At 36.4% G+C, this 23,490-nt stretch overlaps 1 protein-coding gene across 1 annotated transcript in view; it reads left to right on the top strand.

Moving 5' to 3' along the window:
* LOC149550857 (MIP18 family protein (DUF59)) overlaps nt 1-23,158 on the top strand; it is a 39,296-nt gene extending 16,138 nt beyond the window's left edge. The window contains exons 3-5 of the mRNA XM_089786440.1: nt 17,518-17,617; nt 19,331-19,376; nt 22,682-23,158. Coding sequence (XP_089642566.1) covers nt 17,518-17,617; nt 19,331-19,376; nt 22,682-22,782 — 247 coding nt within the window. The 3' untranslated portion in view covers nt 22,783-23,158. The remainder of the gene's footprint in view (nt 1-17,517; nt 17,618-19,330; nt 19,377-22,681) is intronic.
* Nucleotides 23,159-23,490: the final 332 nt, after the last annotated feature.

Genomic DNA, 23,490 nt, shown 5'->3' with positions numbered 1-23,490 from the left:
TTGGAGCCCAAACCAAAAGCCCAAAATAAAAATTGAGAGCATCATTTAACTTCTCTAACTAATTTGGGCTCATCGGAGCCATCCATTGACTTACTACAAATAGTAAGCCCCACCAAATGGAGCCATAACACTCAATAAGGTCCTTTAATCATCAGTATTAGCCTATAAGGATCCTGTAATAGGCTAAATACACCCACTATCATGGTCATGCTTAAAAGGGGACAATACATGAAATCCCTTGTATTGCATTCTTCTCTGCAAGAGAAATTTGAGGTGCAAGCCCTTGTTAATGCATTCTTCTTTGCGAGAGAAGTTTGAGGTGCAAGCCCTTGCTAAAGCATTCTTCCCTGCAAGAGAAGTTTGAGGCAAGAGCCCTTGTTCCACCCTTTAGGAGTAGCCATGATGGATGTCATGTGAGAGACTCCATGACTTAGCATTTTTGTCTCTTTCATCCTTTGGGAGTAGCCATGGTGAATGTCATGCCAAGATGACAATATCATGTTGAGAAAATATGTGATGAGGTTTTGTTATGGACACTTTTTGGATGCAGCCTCTTATGTTTTTCATGTTGATAAATGCCATGTTATATGAACAATCTCTCTCTTGCTAAGGGGGATTGTTAAAGTTCTGCTAGCAGCGATAGAAATTTTTCATACCTTAGATGCTCTCCTTTACTTCTGTTTCTCTGTTAATGGGTTCTCAAGAGCTACTTCCTTCTACAGAGATGCTATTGTACTTTGTCTATGTAGATAGCATTTGCTGTTGCACCGAAAGCTCGAACTGTTAATGCCAATGCCCGATACAAATGCCGAGACTTGCCCATGTCCACAACACACATTTCCAAGGAGGTGCTGACCACCAAGTCAACACTCTCAACAATCTCCCCCTCAGCACCAGCTGAACCTTAAGCTTAAACTGAGCAGAGACTTGAACTTGTGACCCAAGGGCTCTGATACCAATTGTAGGTAGCATTTGCCATTGCACTAAAAGCTCGTACTGTAATTGCTTGATACAAATGGCTAGACTTATGACACAAATCTCCAAGGAGATGCTGACCACCAAGTTAACATTCTCAATAGTCTATTGTTACTTATTGTGAAAGATGCTTACTCGTTGGAAAAGGGTAAGGACAACCTTCAATTATTGTTCTGCCCAACTGAGTCATCTTTTGGACTCATGATCATGGTCGACTAGTTCATTTGTAATCATTTTTCTTACATATATCAGTCTTGTTGTAAACACTTTCTTCACTGCTGATAAAGGATGACTTGGCACCGAGTAGGATGGTTTGGTATCATGCTTATGTTTCGGTTTGTACATCGACAGTTCATAATCACTGTCTTTGCATTTATTTTTCTGTGATGAATGTAATGACAAACCTTCCATATTCCTTGGTGAAGTTCATTTGTCTATTTTGGAAGACTACTCGACCCGTGGCAGAAAATAACAAGGCTTTGATCAGCCTATGGTTCTTGGGGTGTCCATGTTAGAATTTTTTGCTGTTTGATTTGTTATGCAAAAAATTTGAATGTCTAAGATATATGTTTCAAAACTTTGAATTATGGGAGATATAGCGGAGCTTTGATTGTGTATCTGATTTGCATATGATTGATACATATTTTGTTAACCTTTTCAGATTTTGTAGTATATGTTAGATACTCTTAGAGTTTTTATTTTGTTCTGTTATATATATATATATAGAGAGAGAGAGAGAGAGTAATCGATCCGAGATAAAGGAGAAATAAGGCATATTGATTGATTGTTTAGAGCCTTCATTCATAAGTGATAAATTATTGTATTTGTTTTGAGAGCTCAATAGAGGAAGCATCATTTCTATGAGTTGGGTTTTTCACCCTCAAATGGAGGGTTTTCCCAGGATAAGTCTTTTATGTCCACTGTTCTGTGTGTTTTGATTTTCATTTCTTTGCATTATTATTCATTCTAGTTCTAAAATTAACACCTGGAATACCTTCTTCATCTGCAACCTCTTCTATCGTCTCATTAGTTGCAGTCATCTTTATATACCTATTTATCTTTGGGTAGGTGTTGTAGGTGTTGTCACAATCTATGGTTAGGTGAAATGTCCACATATTACCCATGTTGTCGCAATCTATGGTTAGGTGAAATGTCCACATATTACCCTTTCTTGTCCCTGGGGGTGCTTCTATTGCCACCTCTATTGAGATGAAGTAATAAATAATTTTTGCTACTAGACACCATGCTAGGATTCTTCCTCGAAATATTATGATATGGTCGTTGGAAGAATTGATTGACCTTGGGCAATTGTCTCTTCAATGCAATAATATCATTAGTCAACCTTTGAATTATAGGGCCCAAGGATGTAGATGGACGGGGATTACTAGATTGTAGCCCTATCTTCCATTTTCCAACAGTCATGAAATCGTCCTCTAGTTCTGTTGCATTAGTTTGAGCATCAACCAAATTTGCCACCTTGGCTCTCTGCAATTGAAAATTGATATCAGGTGGCATGGAGTTAATGAAGAAACACTTGATTATCCGTCATGGGCCTCTTATTTGTAGGAAATTTATTTACTCCCTTATAGGCTAATATACTTTTTTCTTGATTTCTGTCAATTGTGCTAGTAATGCATGCCCATCATCTGCATTCTTAAATCTAACCTCAAACTGTGTATTCAATAACATTCTGTCTATTGATTAATGTCGTTTGAAATGATAGAACCATTTTGCAATTGCCTCTGTAAAAGTTTCCACAAATGATCTTATTGCTACATCCAATGCTGTACTCCAAGGTCACCATACGCAATGAATAATGCATCCAAGCGCTCATTTGTTCAAAACCTTTTCATCTCCTCTAAACATGGGTAGATTCTTTTGAGAAACTTTGTGCAATTTGTTCAATTAGGAACCGAGATTTGAAGGACCAATAGCTGTTCCTAATGATACTTGAACTGTGACTCGATGCAAAGTTAATTGAAATGGGTGTAAGCATAGTTCAAAATCTTGTTCTCTGCCACTTATCTGTGAGGGAAAGAAAAGTTTTCGCTGCAAAGATGGGACATAAATCGGGTAACTTCTCGAGAAAATATCGAGAATTTTAAAAATGATTTAAATTTTATTAAAATTGCATTTTTTTGGCAAAATTCAATGAGTATATGCATCTAATGAATCAATAAATGAGTAAACAAATCAAGCAAGCTGATGTAGATATATATAAATGCAATAAGTAACAAAATCGCATCCTCATGTGGAATGCCGATGTAATCAAAGACTTTGAACTCTGAAGCAAACTACAAATAGCAAATTGTCTTTGTAAAAAGATAAACAAATACAAATGTCAAGTACAATATGAAACTAGTCTACATCATCCTCTTCCCCTTCCTAGTAGTTCTAGTGAAATCTATGGGAGAGGGAGGGGGTCTAGTTACTGTAGGCCTAGCAGTCCTCTGTGATGTAGATGCACTGAAAATGACTCCTCATCATCTGAATCCTTACTGTTACTATCCTTACTGTCATTGTCTTCACTTTGACTGCCCTCCTCCTAAATGTCATCTAGTGCCAGTGCAAAATCCTCCTCCTCCATATCCCACCTCTCCAAATCATATATGTCATCCTCTGTGGACAATGGAGGTTGATTCTGTGCTGTCCAATCACCAAAAGGATCTATGTCATCTAGAGCAAGTGGCTCATGTGAATGGCTTCAAATAAGCTTCAATTACTCTCACAACTAGATGAGCTATATGGCTAACATATTTTTGTAGATTTGGGACATTTCCATCCCAATTTTGCCACCAAGCATTTGCAAGATAAATATCAAAGAGTTCAAAAGCAAGGTGAGGATAAGTTTTTATAGCTTAGTATTTATCTACTTATCATGCATGTGAAAGACTCCAAATTCCAAATATTATACTTGGGGTTTGAGTGTGTCTGCCTCTCTTTGCCATGTTTGAGGAGAATAGCTTTCCTGTTGCATTTTGATACACTTCTATCTTGGCTACAATGAGGTCTCTCATGTTATTGTCAGGTACCATCCTTTGCATGCATTCATTGAAGACCTCCATTATCTCTCCATTGGGATTCTTGCATGATGGAAAGAAGCGGAAACAAGGGTTGAGGAAACTAGTGGTTAACGTGGGCAAGACTTGGGTGATGTTCTTCAATTGCTTGAAGACCTCTCATCCCACTTCTTCGAGGGTTTGGAGGTTGAGATGTCTTCTTCCTACACATATCTGGGGGTTAAGTTTTATGGATCGTGTTTTAGCATGAGACCTGCCATGCAACCTGCATCAACAAGGGGTATGGATTCTCGCCTTGCTTGAGCGCAAGTGCTTTCTGCATCATTTTCAAGACACCGCGTCCAAGATGGCTCTCTTGGATGCTCTGATCATACCGATGGTGCTTTATGGTTCTATGGTCTAGGGCCCCTCTCTCTTAGAATCTGGTTGGGCATCGGTGGTGAGGGTCCAAACCCTTCTTCTCAGACGCATAATTAGATGTCACCAGTCTACTCACACTATTATTTTGGCCGAGTTTGAAGCACGCTCTCTCATACGTAGTGCTATCTTCGACCTGGTTTGGTTCCTGCATCATCTTTGGTTGCAAATTTTGCCATGGGGCGACATAGATACTCTTACTTGGCCTTTCGCTCCTCGAAGGCAATTACGGGCGCTGACTCCATTGGTCAGGTTCGGTGTTGGTTTGCCCAGGTTTCTACTTTATTGAGGTTGGTGGGGATTGAGTTGGACTTCCTTCCTTCTTTCTAGTACTCCTTGGATGCGCCTGCTCACCTCCTCCCTTCCTGTCAGGAGTTGAATGGGCACCTCAGGATGGACTTTTACAAACAGTATATCCGTATGACTTGGTTTGACTCTCCGGGGGGATTGTAGTTGAGGATGGCCTTCTACATAGAGCAATTTCTTGATTTACATGTGTTTAAGGGGAAAATGACACCAATGAATTTAATAATGTAAACTAGATGAGGTAAACAATTTCCCCTGAAGCCATTCAATACAAGAGAAAGAGGGGCTTCCAAACATAACTCTCACTATAACCAAGTTAGATTAACAAAACCAAAACAGGATGAAGGGATGCCAATACTAAACACAAATTATTCTAAGGAAGTGTGCAAGCAAGTCCTCTTTCACCGAATGTTCATTAACTTTACATGTGCACTATGAATATAAATTGGACCAGTTGATTAGATGACAACGATGAAATAGATCTAGAAGCTATATGTATGCAATCAGTCCAATTAAAATAGAAAATCATATCTATGATATGAAATGAAATAGGAGAGAGAAAATTGACCTCTGAATGTGTAATGGAAAGTGTCTTTTTGCTCTGAGAACTCCAGATTTGCAATTGGTACAGAAAATCTGACCGTAGATCTGTCATCAGAATAAAAATCTAGAAAATCCTAAAAAACTCAGATCTCTAGGTACAAGTTGATTTTGCGATGTCTACTAGTAGGTTTACGGGATGAGGGACATGTTCCTGGAGCATAGAAACAAAGTTGACCTAGAATTTCCTTGAAGCCCTTGACTGATAGTTTTCAGATCTGAAATCGCAATTCTGATTATTTGTACCTGTGCACAAGAAAAAGTAGTTTTTTTTTGGGTAGGGAGGGGCTTGCTTTGGCCAAGCCCTCATTTAGGAATTAATCTTGAAGGAGAAAAGTATGAAAAAAAATGTAAAGAAGTAAGACAAATTTAAATATTCACCTTACTTGATGAAACCCTTGTCAATAAGGATCTTGCAATGCTTGAATGTTGTTGGTGTTGAATCTTCAATGAAGGATGTAGAAAATCTCCACAAATGCTATAAATTTAAACAATACCAAACAATGGAGCCATGGATGTAGATGTACACAAAGGAAGAAGAAGATGAATGCCACAATGTAGATCTCCTCACTTGATGGCCAACAAAATGCTAGATTTTGAAGAGGAAGCACTTAGAAAGGTTCCTTGAATTTTGAGAACTTCTTGAATGCTTGATGGATGCTTGAATCCCTTATGAAATCTGCTAGCTTGAATGTCCTTAGGTGTTCTTGTGGTTGCTTCTTTATGTCTTGTGGATGTTAAAATGAGGTGTCAAAGCTTCCTTTTACACTAGTTTTCGGGCTAATAAACAAAGCAAGCCTACTAGGTCACACGATTTTCAAATTTAAGTCCTCGAGACAAAACTGGCTCCAGGGCCAAAAGTGCTTTGGGTACATGTCGACTTGGGCAATCTATACAAGTATAGGTCAACTTGGGTGACCTTAATCGGTATAGGTCGACTAGGTCGACTTATATTAGGATTATCTTGAGAAGGGGTGACCCTGAGGTCTCGGAAATTGCATAGACAGGATTGGAAAAGAAGAAACTGAGCGGGAAAAAGAGCAAATTGAGCACAAATGCATTCATGGTCCATAAAATCAATAAATGGCGGGAGCTAGAAGGTCTTAAATGATGGATGCTTCCATTTTAGGAAGATTCAATAGGATGGGGTGGTTGTGCAACCTTTATACCTCTGCTGTTGCTGGACACGTGTTGCACATCTCCTTAGCGTCTTTCAGGGTGGGCTCTCACCGACTTCGTATCCAGATAGATCACTTAATTGATAGGGAGGATTGAAATTGCTGACTTTGTAACATGTAGGAGCTCGAGAAAGAGTTGCTTTTTATCTTCCGTTGCCCCATTTACTACAAGATCAGAGGGAGATTTTATTGTCTTTCAGGGTGTGTTGGTCTTTCTCTTCCTTCGAATACACTGATCAACGATGCCTGACCCTTTATCTTCAGGAGACCACGAGGCTTTGGGACCATGCCATGTAGATCCAGTCTCCCTCAAGACTGACCACAGATCAACTCATCAACCTTCTGGCGGTGTCTTCTGCTTGAAGTACCAAGAGGTCGCTTGGTATCCCTACCCCTTAGTACTCTAGGTCCATGAGGCCTCGTAGGAGCTACGCACAGTAGCAACTTTCCACTTCTAGCTGTTCTTAGTGGCTACCTAGAGTTTCCTCTCATCCTAGCCTTTACCCTTTAGTTCGGGATTTCTTCTCCATGGGAGAGCACACCTAGCTTTTGGCTATTGGCTGCCTTTGGTCCTTGGTTCTTTTTTGTTGTTGTTTTTGCTTTTCCTTGAGCACCATTTGGTGTTCCTGCTATTGGTTGGCTTCTCTTGTTGTGTTTTGATAGTCCCTTTTCGTCATGAGCCATGATAATAATATGAATTAACTAATCCCCTATAAGATTAATATAACCACTCAATAATATTCAATTATTTGAGTACAACCACTATACAAATAAAAATAAATAATATCATTTTATTGTCACTCTAATATTCAATATTTGTTATTAATCATTGAAAGTTCTATTGATTAAATGATTGCTAGAGTATACTAACAAATACATATAATCTACTACCAATATAGTCAAAATAAACAAAGTAATAAATCCATACATAGAAAATGTTTAGAGTCGGCACCTCTATCAACCGATTAGGCAAATAGTCTCACCTATTTGCTAGATTATAAATATATAATGAAAGGTATCCTATATGGATATCATATACACTACATGAAAAGTATAAAAAAAAAGAATGATGGACATATAGGCTAAGAATATTAAGGTCAAACCGTGGGTATTGATTTAAGCCAATTGGGCATTTAAAGTAATACCAAGAGAATAAAGGCAATACCTCCACTTTGGGAGAAGATAAGGAAAATAGAAAAAAGCCAAAACACAAAGGAACATTCAAATGGTAAATAAGTAAGTTTTGGGCAGCCGTGTTAGAAGGAATACACCCAAATAAAAAAAAAGGCAAAAATATCAGCAACAACCAAGACATATGGGAGAATAAGACAAGGAAAATAAACCAAGCAGGCATTACTAAGGTACGTCCTTCTTAGTGAGATAGAAATATAGTAATATATATTTGGATGGGGTTAGATTTCATTAAAGTTATATAGTAAACTAAATGTGTCAAAATCTTAGTAATTTGAAAAATGTTAATAAATCATATTTTAGAAATAAGGAATGTGATGTGGACTAATACAAATATGATCATAATTATATAATTACATTTATACATGATTATAAGATTTATTATGGATGGTTGTGAAATTGGAATTTATATATATAGGCGTTGATTTAAATGTATGTAAGTTTACACAATATAATCTAGTATATATAGAAAATAGCTGATGTACTAATAAGAAGATGTACATAAATAAATCTTATACACACACACACACACACACACACATACATACATACATATATAAAATTTGTAGTGCAAAGGAAATCAGAGTGTTTATAGTCAAATTCCTTATTCTCTCACTATAATCCCAAGAGTTGATAGTTGGTGTTGTGCAGGGAAAGGTAGAGTAAATCCAAAGAGTATAGTAGTGTTAAGTGCCCTACGACATGTAAATCCACTCTCTCCTTAGGGTGAGTTTAGTAGGGGAGTAAGGAGTCAAACATAATAACTACCAAATACATTACAAATTATATACTATTTCCCTAAATTTGAATTAGTTTTTCACGAAGTAATGGGTGTTAGATGTTGGCAATTGCCAGTCTCCGAGTAGGGGTCATTACAGTTTGACCCTCATTGTGGTCTCTTAGTGGACATTAATAAAATGATCTTATCTTATCTTAGCATGCCTCACCTTGTGTTGTAGTAGGTATATGGTAAGGCACTACATCCACGTCCTGAGAGGAGTATTTTCTAAAGATAATATACCTTCGGTTGTAGCAACATTGAGTCCCATGTAAATGAACTCTTGCAGTAACTTTATTGTATCTTTATGTGCTACAACTTCCATTTTTTCATCTCTGATTTTAGATGATAATGTATTTTTGGCTACCACAAATTCATCGTAAGACTTGTTCAAGTTGTCAATGAATGGTAAGCCCCTATTACGTAGATACAAGACCGGCTTCATGTGTTGGGGCCCCTACTATCTAAAGGGGCTCGATTGCTTCTAACCAATATGAAAACTTGCTAGAAAGAATCGATCCTATTTACTATCAATTCCTCTTCATTACAATTAATTGTTGTTGGACATAGTGACAAAACTGTACCTGAAGATTTCTTTCCCTAAGTCGAGAGGTTTTTGAAACAAATTTGTGTCATTTGACATAACAGAAAAATGGTCTTTAGATCCCGAATCCTTTCGTGGGTAATTCTACCAAATTGGCTATCCATATGCAATGTCAAAATTAACTCTCCATTCTCAATGGGCTTTGGGTCAAGAATTGTTTCGGAGGCACTAGAAGCTTGAGTTAAGAGAGGGATACTCAAGGACTTTTAACATTTAGATAACACTTCACCAAGTTTTTAAAGCTATTCTCATCAGGCTTAGTCTTCTCTACCCTCTCCATAACCCTATTGCTTAAAACCTGCCAATTATGTAAATCTGCATCCGAACTAGAGGGTGCTATGTCAATTTTCTAATGGCATCATATGGCTCTTGTTATTGGCATTGAGCTGTTTATGTTACTTCATTCTTGTGATTTGTCTGGGCAATGAGGATGGTCCTTTTTGGTGTTGTGAGTTGTCTTCAAGTTATGGCTGTTGGGATTTCTATTGGTTGGCATCGTTTCTCTTATTTCATTGTCTACCTTCGTGTTCACCGAGATAGAATGACTTGGCTATGAGATGGATGACTTTGCACTATTATTGTCGTTGTTTCAACAAATCTCCTTTTGAAATATCATTCTACGGCCTTCAATTTTTGAATTGTCATAAGTGCTTGTAATTGCCACCACTTGGCATTTTGCCGGAGCCTTCATTGTAACAACATCTTTTCTTTGTATTAGGTGGTGGGAAATATAAAAAGTTTGACATGGCTCATTTGTTTCTCTCAATTGTTTTAGCAAAGCAGTTGAGAATTATTGGTGAGATTTGTAGAGACTATTATCGCAAAGACTTTGTTTAGTGCTAAAAGTAAGAAATGAAAGATAAAATGATATGAGAAAAGTCTAGTGTTTAAATTATTGTATTCAATCATAGGCAAGTGGTTATTGTATTTGTTTTGAAGAACTCAATAAAGGGTCATTTTTGTACGCTGGGTTTTTCACCCTCAAGAGAGGGTTTTCCCAAGATAAGTTTCTTGTGCCCTTTATTTTTATGTGTTACATTTTCAGCTCTTTGTAGTCCTTTATATTCTGGTTCAAAACTTAACACTTTGATAGATGGACTTTCCCTAGTATTAGGCAATATGCCTTCTCCACAAGCAGGTTTTGGGATTGTACCCTTCTCAAGGGGTTTCTCATCCCCACCCCTCGTCAGATTTGTAGCAAATTGCATTTTGTGGAATAACAACATCAAGGCTTTAACTATGCTGAGTTCAGCTCCGTTGCTATTGAGATTGCTTATTTCCCATAGGTGTAGCATTTCTGGTCCTTTTGATCATTAAAACCATTTTGTTGTCTGGATTATCTTGCTCAACAATACTCTAATCAATAGAATCTAAGGGTTGGGCCCGCACCTATGAAATAGGGGCTATCCACATCAAACTCATTATACATGATACCAATGACATCCAACATGGGGCGATGATATTTTTTTTTGTGATATTGCTATCAAGATTTAATCGTGTAGTTTTTGAGTCAAACTCATTGTGCCATGTTTCATGAATGGTGATTCACATGAATCCATACCTAATGAGAATAAATGGAACACTTAGCACTCATTGGATCTAGGTGATGCTCATAGAGGTGAAGCACCGAGACTTACCGAAAGGTCACCCATCCTAGCACTACATCTTGAGTGCACTTAACTACGAATTTCCCTCCATGGTTAAATCCACTTTGCTTGCAACCCCATTTGCAAAACCTTCAATAAGTGTTGTGCCTTATGAAGCATTCATTAGAAAGCCCCTTAAGCTCATCAATTGATAAGTAGGAGATATTTTCCATAGCAAGTTAAATTGTGATATTGCTATTAGGATTTAACTGTGTAGTTTTTGAGTCAAACTTATTGACCTATGTTTCATGAGTAGCAATTCACATGAATCCATCCTTCATGAGAATAAATGGAACACTTATTACTCATTGGATCTAGGTGATGTTCATAGAGGTGAAGCACTGAGATTTCCCAAGAGGTCACCAATTCCAGTACTACTCCAGTTTGAGTGTGCTTAACTATAGAGTTCCCTCCATGGTTAAACCCACCCTGCTTGCAACCCCATTTGCAAAACCTTCACAAAGTGTTGTACCTTGTGAACCATTCATTAGAAACCCCCTTAAGCTCATCAATTGATAAGTAGGAGATATAAGTAGTTAAGCACACTCAAGCTGGAGTAGCACTGGGATGGGTGACCTCTCGGGAAGTCCCTGTGCTTCATCTCTGTGAGCATCACCTATATCCAATGAGAGCTAAGTGTTCCATTTATTCTCATGAGGGATGGATTCATGTGAATCACTGCTCATGAAACATGGGTCAATGAGTTTGACTCAAAAACTACACAGTTAAATCCTGATAGCAATATCACAACTTGACTTGCTGTGGAAAAAGATCTTTTATTTGTTTTAATGTTAGCCTCAACTAATCCCTCTTCCTTACTTTGAACTCAACAATCCAATCTGCCCATAAATCTGCCAAATGTTTAATGTGGTGATATGAGGGTTTTAGGAATGTGTTCTTATCAAAATCTTTTGTGTCAAATTAGCCCTTCAAAGTATCATATGTATCGATACCTTTTCCATTGCTTTAACAATATTTATAGCATTGGATGATGATTGACAACTATATACACCCAAGATGATAGGCAACGAGATGCCCACTTTATGCCTTTCAACATGCCCCTTATTCACTTTGTAGATCTATCTACACAATTCCACCACAATAATTTTGTCATCTGCATACTTGGTGAGTTTCCAAGGAAAATCATCAAAAAGCACTGATTATGATGTAAGTGAAAGTAGGGAATTGCAAGAAATAGCTGCTACAAGTTTGTATCAAGGTTGCAACTTTAGGGGAGATTGTCTATTAAGGATACCCTTGTAATTCTCTCACCAACTTCATGTTAAATACATCATTAATCCTTTTGAAGTCTGTATAATTGTTCTACAATTGCAAGCTAGGGTAGAAATCATATATTTGGATGTCTTCAAAATCCTCGACATTATCTAATTTGGGCCAATGTTGAGTATACGCCAAGGGATACAATAAGTGAGAACACATAAAAGAATCTATTCAATGGAAACACAATGATCAATTGGTGCAATTTGTCACTAATTATTCCGACCCAATCTATGTAGCTTGACCCCAAACAAATAAGTCCGATAAAGAAAAACATCCATTCATCCAAATTAAGGGCATTCTTGTCACCTCAGAGTCTATGCAACAATTATGTCTGTAATCTCCCCTTAGAGGTGTTATAAATTGTACTATGCCACTTTGATTGTCGCTTCCTTGTTCATGTTCCTGTAAACCACCTATTTAAGATTAAACCCACATTGCAATGAAGTGAAATTCGAGTGAGTATATACATCTCTATTCTGCTGTCAATTATTTTTTGAAGCATTGCTCTATCAAGAGACACTAAAATCTGTTAGTTGTGTGTTTTGATTGTTCTAATAGGGGGTCATACATATTGATGCATTCCAAGACTAAATCAACACACTGCATGACTACTAGATGCCCCACGACTTGAATTAACCCACGTTCCACTAAGTTTTTAGTGATGGGGTGTCTATTAGGATCTCTTATTCTTCTCCAAAAACCATTTAAATCAACATATTTTAACTTTGTATTCCCCTACCTCAGATCTTGAGCACTCTAGACCATTTAGGTGATTGTACCCTAGATGCTTGAAATTCATGACTTCGGTCTATATATTCAAATTTCAGTCGTATGTAGACTTTAATTTAAAACTACCTCAAACCACAAATTGAAATAAGCTTGGAGCTGTTGAAAACTTACTGGTCCAATAGTGCCATATATGTAGAGAATTTTGATGCCCTAGCTCTTTTTTTTCTTTTCTGTCTACTTTTGTCACAACGAATTGCAAAATTGATGAATTCAAACTATTAAAGGTTTTCCATTCACACCAGTGATTCGAGTATTCAATGCTTTTTCTTGCCACTACTGCCACTTTAGTTGATGACATTATGTCGACCCTTTCAAGTAAAGTCGGTCTCTTTTTGACTTGTTCAACTTCATCATTTGAATTGGAACTACCTCTTAAGATGATGCCTCAATTCTTTCATTTGTGACTTTGCAAATCTTATCCTTCATAACATGTCGGATAGTACAATTAGTTCTGGAAGCATTCGACAGACTCAAAATGCTTTATAAAAAGCTCAATGTCATCCGTCAGGTTTCCCTGACATCTTTAGACACAAACCCCTTCTTACTTTACTTTGTATCTCTACTTAAAATGTGGCTCTATTCTAAGCATTGGGTTTCGATAAGGGTTCTGGAATCTGCTTGTTGGGCCTGAAACACTCGTAAGGTTCAAAAAACTTTTTTGGGCTTTGCCTATGTACTTTGAATTTGTCTTTCTTCCGCTTTACCTTACCTTCACTTATATCAAAGTTCCACTTTTGACATAGGGTTCCGCTTTGAGTTTTGGAACTAGCGTTGGGATACGACATGCAACTTTGAACTTGGACTTAACACTTAGGAAGAACTTAAGATTATGGACGCAAAGGGTTTCTAAGTGAAAAGTTAAGGAAAGGCAACCAATTTAAGTAACAAATGGGGCATCGGGATTCATTAGGGGAAATGAAACACAAATGACACTTAAGAAACAGAGATGCCAGGAGCAGAAGACACACACTTGTTCTGGACAAGTTGTCGGATTTTGAAGTCTATTTTGGAACTTAACTCAAATTTTCATAACTTGACAAAGGAGCTAAAAGACAGAGAAAAATAGCCTTTAAGTTTCGTGCAAGAGGCTGAAACATAGGCAACAACTTGAAAATAGAAGCAACCATCAGTTTGGTTCCATTCATCATTGCCAATGCTTCAGCAGTAGTATTTGTTTTGCAGTCAAGAAAAACTAAGCCATCTTTGGAAAAACTGCGATCCATTACTTTTAAAACAATCACCATGCAAGTGGGGCCTGGGTTGCCCGTGGCAGCACCATTATAATTTATCTTAACATTCTCAGATTGTGGAGCAATCCTATGCACCTGTTCAACTGAATTTTTCCTTGATTAACCCATTTAATGTCGGTATCTTATATTATCATTTACCACTTGGAGATTTATTTATTAAAACTAAAGTTGGAAATATTGTCAAGTATCTTAAGAAACTATTGTATGGCTGTAAACACTCTTTCTATGTGCTCATTTATTTCTTACAAAATCCTTATAATTCAATCAAAAAGAGACTTTCAAAGTGTGTGTTGATGTCTTTGGTTTGTCATCATTGGAAAAGAGTTTGTTGCTGTCCCTGTTTAATGAAATGCTCTGATTGTTAAGATCTTCTAAATTCAAAAAATTATCTGTCTTCAAAAGATCTTTGTGTGCCAGGAGCTTTTCTTACCATACCCTATCTTGGGTGTGATTAGAGGCTTTATTTTACTGCAGGGTAAATCTTGCACTACATGCTTAAGATGTTAAACCTGGATCGCATCATAAGCTATGCACCCCATCTTCAATATGTCACAACCTTATCATATTTCTACTGCATTCGGTGCCACTCTATTTTCATTAAGTCACAACCTTACCATAGTTGGTTGTAATCCAAGGTTATTTATGTGTAAATCCCTCCTGAGATACAGTAGCAATGTTTATACATGTCTTCAAGAGATCAAACAAAAAGGACTGAGAGACATATAATGCTTACCTTCTCGACTAGATCATGAGCATTCTATAACTGGTTAGAAGTTAATAGTTAAAAAATAAATAATTAATAATATAGCTAGTAATGGCATATCTGTAGATTGACCATAATTTGAATATTGAGCATAATACATACAACAGGATTTTCTAAAAAGTTGCCATTGTGCAAGAGCCAAAATCTGCATTAAGTGCATGGTTACTACATTTCTCTCAAAATACAATAATAAAATCTAATGCAACTAATTGCAAGATTCTAGGGGAATCCAAGCACACTTTCCAAAAGAGTTGCAGACATATGAATTATAGATAGGATTGCAAGATAAATGGGTAACTTAATCCTATGGAGTTGGTTTATAATATTTATATCTTGCGGGATCTTTTAAAGAATTTCAGGTACTTTAGGAGCATCTCACAAACTTTTGTTGTATGTCCCAAAAAGCTAGGGGTACTGCATGTGTGTGATCAAATTTTAACAGGTTTAGCTTGTACAATATGACAGAGCAGTATGGATTTTCATTTTTCCATAGCTTGCTATGATCATTAGAGGATATAGTTTCCATACATTCTTAGCCACTGAGCTAAGGGAAATGGAACCAATGGTTATCATTCAGTAAAGGTGGATAAATGAGGTTGGCTCCCAGGAGAAATAAACTGATAATCATCATCCTCACGGTCTAGAATCTTGAATATCAACATCAATAGTTACCAGTTCACAGATTACAAGGATGCTCAGGATAGTGTAGCTATAACTGCTAGATCTAGTACAGCAGGTCTGCTTCACATAAGATAGGATTATATTAGCTAGCTGCTAAATATATTAGTGTCCAATAAGAGACCATGAGGGTCTAAGGGACTGAAAGGTGTACAAAGAGACAATTGCCAGCAGAGGGAGCACCAACGTTGTCCACAGAAAGAACAAGACAAGAAAGCCAGGGAACATAAAACAGAAGAGGACACACCAACTAACTACTCCTCATAGGTGAGAAGTACTCAAGAAATGAGGGGTACTGCCCTGGGAGAGGGTGAGCCCTGGACCGTCTTGAGGAGCTGCTAGAGATAGTGTGATGCTGCCGAGTGTACCCTCTGGGAGGTCTCACAGACCTGATGTGACCCAAAGAGTGGCAAAGGGGCCGCTTCATCCCCCAGGCCGGGGACATAGGGGTGAAGAAGGGGTTGATGAGCTGGTCAGACGACTGCACCGAAGGTAGCTGAAGCTGTAGGATGTGATTGTGGAACGGAAGGGCCTCCTGGAGATAAAGTGCAAGACACCGCTGATCCATATATCTGAAGAAAGATGAATGCGATCTGCATTCAAGGGGATCCTCAACTGGATACATTTTTTGCAACTTCACTTAGAGCTACATAATCAAGAAATATGTTTATAGAAGTATCCACAGTAGAAGATCCTCTACCACTCTTTGTATTGTTAAGTGCAACTGGTTTGTTTCAAGAGGATCTCAACTTGATACATTTGTTAAACCTTCAGTTATTTCTACACAATCAGGAAGTATACCTGTAAAAGTACTGAAAATAAAAGATCCTCAAGTATGCCAGTAAAAGTGCCAACAATAAAAAATACTCCCTTACTGTTTCTAGTGTTCTAGGGAATCCAACTATTACACATATTTGCACTTGAGAGGAAAGTAGCCCATACAATTGGGTAGGTACATGTTGTCACAGAGACATCAACTCAGTCTAGAACTCTTAATCAACATTTACATCATATTTATCAGGCTGCATGTTAACTCTTTGGTATGTTCACCTCATCTCCATTCTTTCTCCTGGCTTTCCAAAATATCTCTCTGGTACAAGTCTGAATTGACATGCTTGGGCATGTCTTTGCATTGTGTTTTTCAAAATACACAGTTTATAAGGCCTAGCAATAGTCTGGCAAGCATATTGTCAAGTGGAGAAATAGAAAGTCGAAAATATTGAAGTGGTTATGATCAGAGAACCTGTTATTCAATTGAAGGATAAAAACAAACTTTTAAAAGATTTACCACAGGGAAAATAAGGAAGGCCTTGAAACTATCTCTGTGATCACATAGTAGAAACTATTGCATTTACTAAATTCCCTTGGAGAGTTTGATTATGTTCACTATTTGAATTTTTTTGTATTTGATAGTATAGTAATCTAGTCTTTAACATATATCGCATTCCTTATCCTTTAATAAATATTGATTTCTGTAATTTGTATTTTGAGCAGTTTATAATCAAATTAGTGAATTGAATGCTCTTACATTTTAGTCTACTTCATTTCTGTATTGCTAAGATCAAGATTTGTGTTTGATACATTGGTCTTTTTGTTATTTCTTTTAGTTTGTGGTTTTAAAGTTTAATTTATAATAATTTCATTTTGGTTTTATTTTAGTGAACCTTATAGGCAACGGCAAATCATATTTTATTTTCATTTGTGTTTGACCTAAAAGTGGGAGGCTTCTATAGTCTCTAACTGTGTTTGTGCAAAGATGCTGGACAACATAACTGTTGGAAAATTATTGTTGTTTAATGTTATGTATTGGAATTGGTCACACTAGTCAACTTCAATGGTTCCTCAGATCCTTTGTAGACAGTGACACCATAGGTCCAAAATAGTAATTTTTTCTCTGTTGAAGTATGGTTTACTTGTATTGAATTATGTGAAAAAAAGATTCACATTTCGGAGGCTCCAAAACTAGAAGTTCTGACTAATGATTAGCTGTAAGGGTTTTAGTATTCTACGATTCTATGACCCTCTGGCATAATGACTGCAGGATAACATTCACACCAACTGTACAACACTGTAGTATGGCAGCAGTTATTGGTTTGTGTTTGCGTGTTAAATTGATGCGGAGTTTTCCTCCACATTACAAGGTCAGAGACCATTATTCCCTCATTAATTTTGTTAATTGTAAAAATAGGGCGCATCATGTTTATATGCTTAGTGGCATGTGTATATTTATATTCTTCTGATTATTTTTAATGCACTTTCCAAATAGAAGCAAAAAACAAACCATGTATTTTGTGAAATAATATTTGCTTGCATCATTTAATAATATTTATGTATACAAATTCAAACAATTTATCCTAGCAGGAGGCTTAAACTTTTTTAACGAGCTTGCAGGAGGAGGATTTTTGAGTCAAAGCAGGAGAAAGTATTAATGTCTTCAATTGTTGAAGAGTTTCCGCATAGAAATTTCATATTAAAGAAATATTTGATAATATTTATAAATGATCTTTGAATCAACACAGGAGAAAATGTAAGGACTCCATATGTTGCAGAGTTTCTGCTTAGAAAATTCACTGTTGAGAATACATAATTTGTATTCATATACACTACAGGGTGAAAGAATGATGGAAATGATAAATATGCTCTGAACAACTGATAAATGATCTTTGAATCAACACAGGAGAAAATGTAAGGACTCCATATGTTGCAGAGTTTCTGCTTAGAAAATTCACTGTTGAGAATACATAATTTGTATTCATATACACTACAGGGTGAAAGAATGATGGAAATGATAAATATGCTCTGAACAACTGATAAATGGAGTGCATAAACATCTTTTGTAAAAGAATATAATAGAACAAGGCAATGTAGTGCATGTCTATAATGGTAACTAGTAAGTAGCTGCTTAACTATTGTATGAAAAGAAGGCCACAGGCTAGGAGTGTGGTTTAGAATGAAGAATTATAACTACATGATAGAGTGAATGGTCCTTTGATCCATGGCAGTTACAGTGGTACCTGTACAACATCCAAACTACATGGATCTTGTAGACTGGTGATATTCGTTAGAGAGCCACATATCCAAACCTCTCAAGATATTTTGAAAAAACAGTCTGAGCTATGATAAAATTGCTGCAATACAGACCACCATAGTTTCACACCAATAGAGACCTATGTAGATCTGTTAAAATGGCTGAAGAGGATTCATGTTAACTCAATAAATCTGCAATGCAGGAGACAAATCGTATATAAAATTGCATTGCTCACATAGCAGAAAGATAAAAGAGTGACAAATTTCTTAGGCGCACAAGAGACCAAGCTTAAATTGTGGGAAGTTTATCATGGTGCACCCAAGGAAAAGTTTGATGTTGAACTGATTGAGTGCATTGGACTTAAGACAAAGTTCTTAAGTACTAAATACAACAGTCTATTTGAAGTATGATGTACTCAAAAAGAATTACTGTCTATGCAGAATATTTTAATCTTCACGTTGAGTTGGGAATGTGTCACAAGTTTTTTCTGTATTTTTTGTGTGCTGTATTTGAATTTTTTTATCAATGCCAAGCTGGCATTCCATAACTATTTTTGCTTTTTTAGTTGCTACATTGGTTTTAAGATGTTTGTCTAGAGTTCCACTGCGGTTTCTTCTATATGCAAAATCACAGAGAAGTCCATATATTTCTAGAGAAATTGGCTTTCTTTCCCCTTATGTTATTGCCAAATAATGGACAGTCTAATGTTTTGAAATCAATAACAAGGCTTTCTGTGGATAGAGGGTCCCAATACTTACAATAAACAATGTTAACATTCGATATCCATTTGTTACTAAGCAATAATTATATTTGAATGTCAATGCAGGTAGACATTAATGTTTCTCCCGGATCCCACGCATTTGAAGATTCGGGTAAGCTGGAGAAATCATATATTTCTTTTAACAGTACTACTAAGTTTTTTTTGTTTCTTCAACATCACTGAAAATGTGCTTTACAAAGTCCAAAAGATTGCCTATCTGCTGTAAGGGCCAACTACATTAAAATTTGAATTCCTTCCCAACAGTAAAAATATACTATTATAGGTCAAGGAGTTAGAAACTCGTGGATTGTGTTAAAATATTTTTATGGCAGAATGTATATAATGTCTGCAGTAATTTGCTTTAAGGTCTGAATAGAAACCATTTCAACCCGTGTATCAAGGAATAGGCTATCTAGAAATGCAGAAGATCATTTCTTGCTTTGCAGAATATTGGAACAGTGACTGATTCTTTGAATGGAAAACCAAATATTTTCCAAGTTCCTCTTCTGATTATTGACCTATTTTGTGGATTGTACTGGAAGGCTGGAATTAAATACAAAGAAAAGAACTAGACTTTTATATTAAATCAAATGCAATGAGACATCCTGATAATGGAGATAGTCTAAAATATCTTCAATTACTTATTTATGATTGTAGTTATCAAACAAACTATTGGTTTAAGAATGATCATGGAAATATTAAAATCTAAATGGTAGTAACATTTCTTTAGTAGCCGGTTAGGTCTGATTTCATCTTACAAAATGCATTATGCATTGAAATAATGTATGGGACATTGAACATGCTGTTAATAAAGTATCTTTTGTTTCTCTCAATTTTCTTTCTATAATCTATCACTAATTAGAAGGGTGAGAATAAGAAACAGGGCCTGTGCAATACAGAATGAAAGTTGAACACACAAAGGTGTGATAAGGGTAGACCAACCAAGGTCACAGATATTAAAATAGCTAGCAGTGAATAAAAAAAAGGTCAAATGCTGTGGTAGTCTGCCAATGTATTGTATACAAGTCACCCTGCTATGGTCTCTGATTTACATTGAACATTGAACCAAATCAGTTTCTCACAGATCTGAGCTCAAGATTCAAAGATATTTGCTAACAGCCACGAGAGCTGAAAATACATGATTTTGTAGTATAAGAAAGCAATAAATGTCCCTTAAAATACTTGCTACAAAAGATGAGATTTATTATTAAGATACTTCTAACGAATCTGAAATGAAACTATGCTTACAAACAACCGGTAAGAATTAAAACAAACACAAATCAAATACAATATACATCTCCATTTTGGAAACTTCCAATTTGGGAAGAAAAATTCAGCTTCATAGGGGCCAAATAACAGTCCTGTCTTATGTATTCGTAATCATACAAGAAGATTACACAATTCTAATACTGTTTCTATCATTCTTGTCTGCCTTATGAATCAAGCTTAGACTTTGTTCTATATCTGCGCTAAGTGCAATGTGCATCATTTTTGTGGTAGCCAGTTCTTGACTTCCTGTTTTACTTTTATTGAATGCCAGGCTTAACTCCTGTGCAATGGAGTAGCCCAACCATTTTGAACATCTCAAAAGCCACGTTGTTTGGTTCCCATTTCTTTCTGGTTTGAAGTGACAAAATTGTTGGTTTTGACCCAAACGACTACCTGTCATTTTCAAACCAGCCCTGGTGCTTGTGAGATTACTGGATCAATTTTAGGACCAATGTTTACTGACATAATTGCTTTCATGGTTACATGTTTGTCTGTTGTTACTTTTGAAAACACCCTTTGACACGATCAGCAGTTTCATTTGTTGTATTGAACGTTTAAGGAGACAAATATGAAAGATTCACATTTAGTTTGACTTGGCAGGCATTGGTGAAGAACTACCCATCTCAAACCTTCATTTTTATATAGTTGATTTCCAAATGTCATAATATCTCATTTGTTAGGTTTATTATATCTCAGTTTTTGTTACAAATATGGTGCAAGAAAACTTTTTGTTAAAACCCTGGTTGCTCCATTAGCAATGCAACCAGTGAACCTTCACACTGTGATGAACCCCCAAAATCATATTTTGCTATAGAACTATGCATTTTCTCTTTTGAGATGTCAAATTTTAATTTATTATTATTTTGCAAGAATAAATATATTTCTGTAAAAGATTAAATTTTAGTACTTCCAAAGTTGCTGAGTTTTTGGTGAGTTGTTGTCAGAGTATTTGCAGAGTTGAAAATTGTGAGCTTCCCAAGTACTCTGTGTCTGAGTCTGCAAACTATGGGTTCAATAATGCTTTAGTGTCAGTTCAGTTTTGCTCAAATGATGCTTGGCTCAGTCAAGGTGAGCAGGTCACCTTGTTTTGGTTTATTGTTGTTTGGAGGATGAGCGACTTGGACATTGCCAAGCCTTATTGAGGAGGATTCTTGTGCTGGGTGTTCCACAGTTTGTTGCCATTGTTAATGAACTTTTGGGTAACCAAATGCTTTCTAAATTGTAAGGTGTAATTTGAAAATTAAGGCAAAATTGGTTGCTCAGTTGCTACAGGAGAGGTCTCATCTGCTACTTAGTAACCTAGTTGTGCAAAGTAGCATAGTTGATAATCAACCTCAGTTGCTGGGCAGCCATTGTTAGTTGTTATGCAAAGTAAAAAGGATGCTATTGTGTGGAAAGGTTTTTATTTTGTTCATTGCTAGGGCAACAAATTGCATTGTTTGCAAGCTAATCATTGCTCTAGTAGTGGCTGTTTGAACAACTTAGGTTGTGCTAGTACATGATTGTCAGCAGTTGGTTGCCATCCAATTAGTGCATTGTTTAAGCTTATTTCTTTGTCCTCAAAAGCTAGATATTTTAGGGATATATCTCAAATGTGAGATTTTTGCTCCCGACTTAGGGAGGCATCTGTAAACAAATTAAAGTTGAACCAAGTAGTGTTTTTAATTTGGTCTTAGAGGATTCATGTTTTCCTGTATTACTGTCAAGCAATATTTTGTATAAACTAGATACAATTGTTCTGGTCAAGGAATGCCATAATACCACATAGAATTGTATCGCAAATTTAAGCTAATCTGTCCTAGACAGTACATATAGTTGTTTGACAAGTAACATACCTAGCCACATCTTTTTTGTTAAGCTGAACATGGGTGGGCACACACATTTGTTTCTTACATCTATTAGTGAATTCAAGCATTGAAGTTCTTTATGATGCTATTAAATGTATTTGTTTTGTAGCTTTCCACGTTGTCCATATGATCAGATGTTTCTTTGCTTAAATTGATCGATATGTTAATCGAAAACTAGAAGTTTCATAAACTTTAATTTGTGATATTAGATTTTCTAACTTGAATTTGCATTGCATCTCATTTGCTATTATATATCACACACATTCCAAAGAAATTTACTTTTAATTTTTGTTTTGTGCAGTTAACAAGCAATTGAATGACAAAGAACGAGTGGCTGCTGCCTTGGAGAACCCCAATCTTCTGCAACTCGTTGATGAGTGTCTTGAGTCAAACGAACTGTGAATATAAAAACTGTATTGTAGAAACATGGCATCTTTCCTTAAATTGTCTAGCTTCTCATGGACTAAAACAATGATCCAACCAGCTTGTCGATGGCTCTTTAGATGGTTGCTGTCCATTGTATAACAGATATCACAGGAGGCTCTTATATATGTTTGTTAAAAGGAATTCTAAAGTTGATTTAAAATTTTTATTTGTGGCATGGTTGTCTATGTTACCAAGACGAAAGCTTGGGTTCAACCCAAAGATTTTGTGGTTGTCCAAGCTAGTTTAGACCAAACTCAAAACGAGTGGATGAGTCCCTATGGACTCCATGCTTGAAATATAAATTAAATATTAATAAGAAAACTAGAGAGTAATGCATCTTTCTTAGTTACTATATCTTATCGCAACCTCCAAGCCTTCCAAACTTTTCTGAACTCTCTCTAGTGTCTTGGTGATACGTACTTCATTCAATTTGTGTTTGATTGCCTGGATGTTAGTTGTTGGAGCAAATGGTATGAGCTCAAGGGCAGCCTTGGGAGTACATCACTTTTCGATTAGCTGAATCTTTAACTATCATCATGAAAGCTTTGTTTCATTTTTTGAACCTAAACATTGAAAGGACAAATAGACAACATTGTCTAGTCAAGCAAAAGTGCACCATAATTAACTTCATTGTGAAATGTCCTAGTATCTCACGATGATCATGAGATCGAGGCAAGTTTTAAA

Source organism: Cupressus sempervirens, chromosome 6, assembly GCF_028749045.1.
Source record: "Cupressus sempervirens isolate cs-2001-9-10 chromosome 6, ASM2874904v1, whole genome shotgun sequence".
Classification (NCBI taxonomy): domain Eukaryota; kingdom Viridiplantae; phylum Streptophyta; class Pinopsida; order Cupressales; family Cupressaceae; genus Cupressus; species Cupressus sempervirens.
This window is presented reverse-complemented; position numbering and strand designations above follow the sequence as displayed.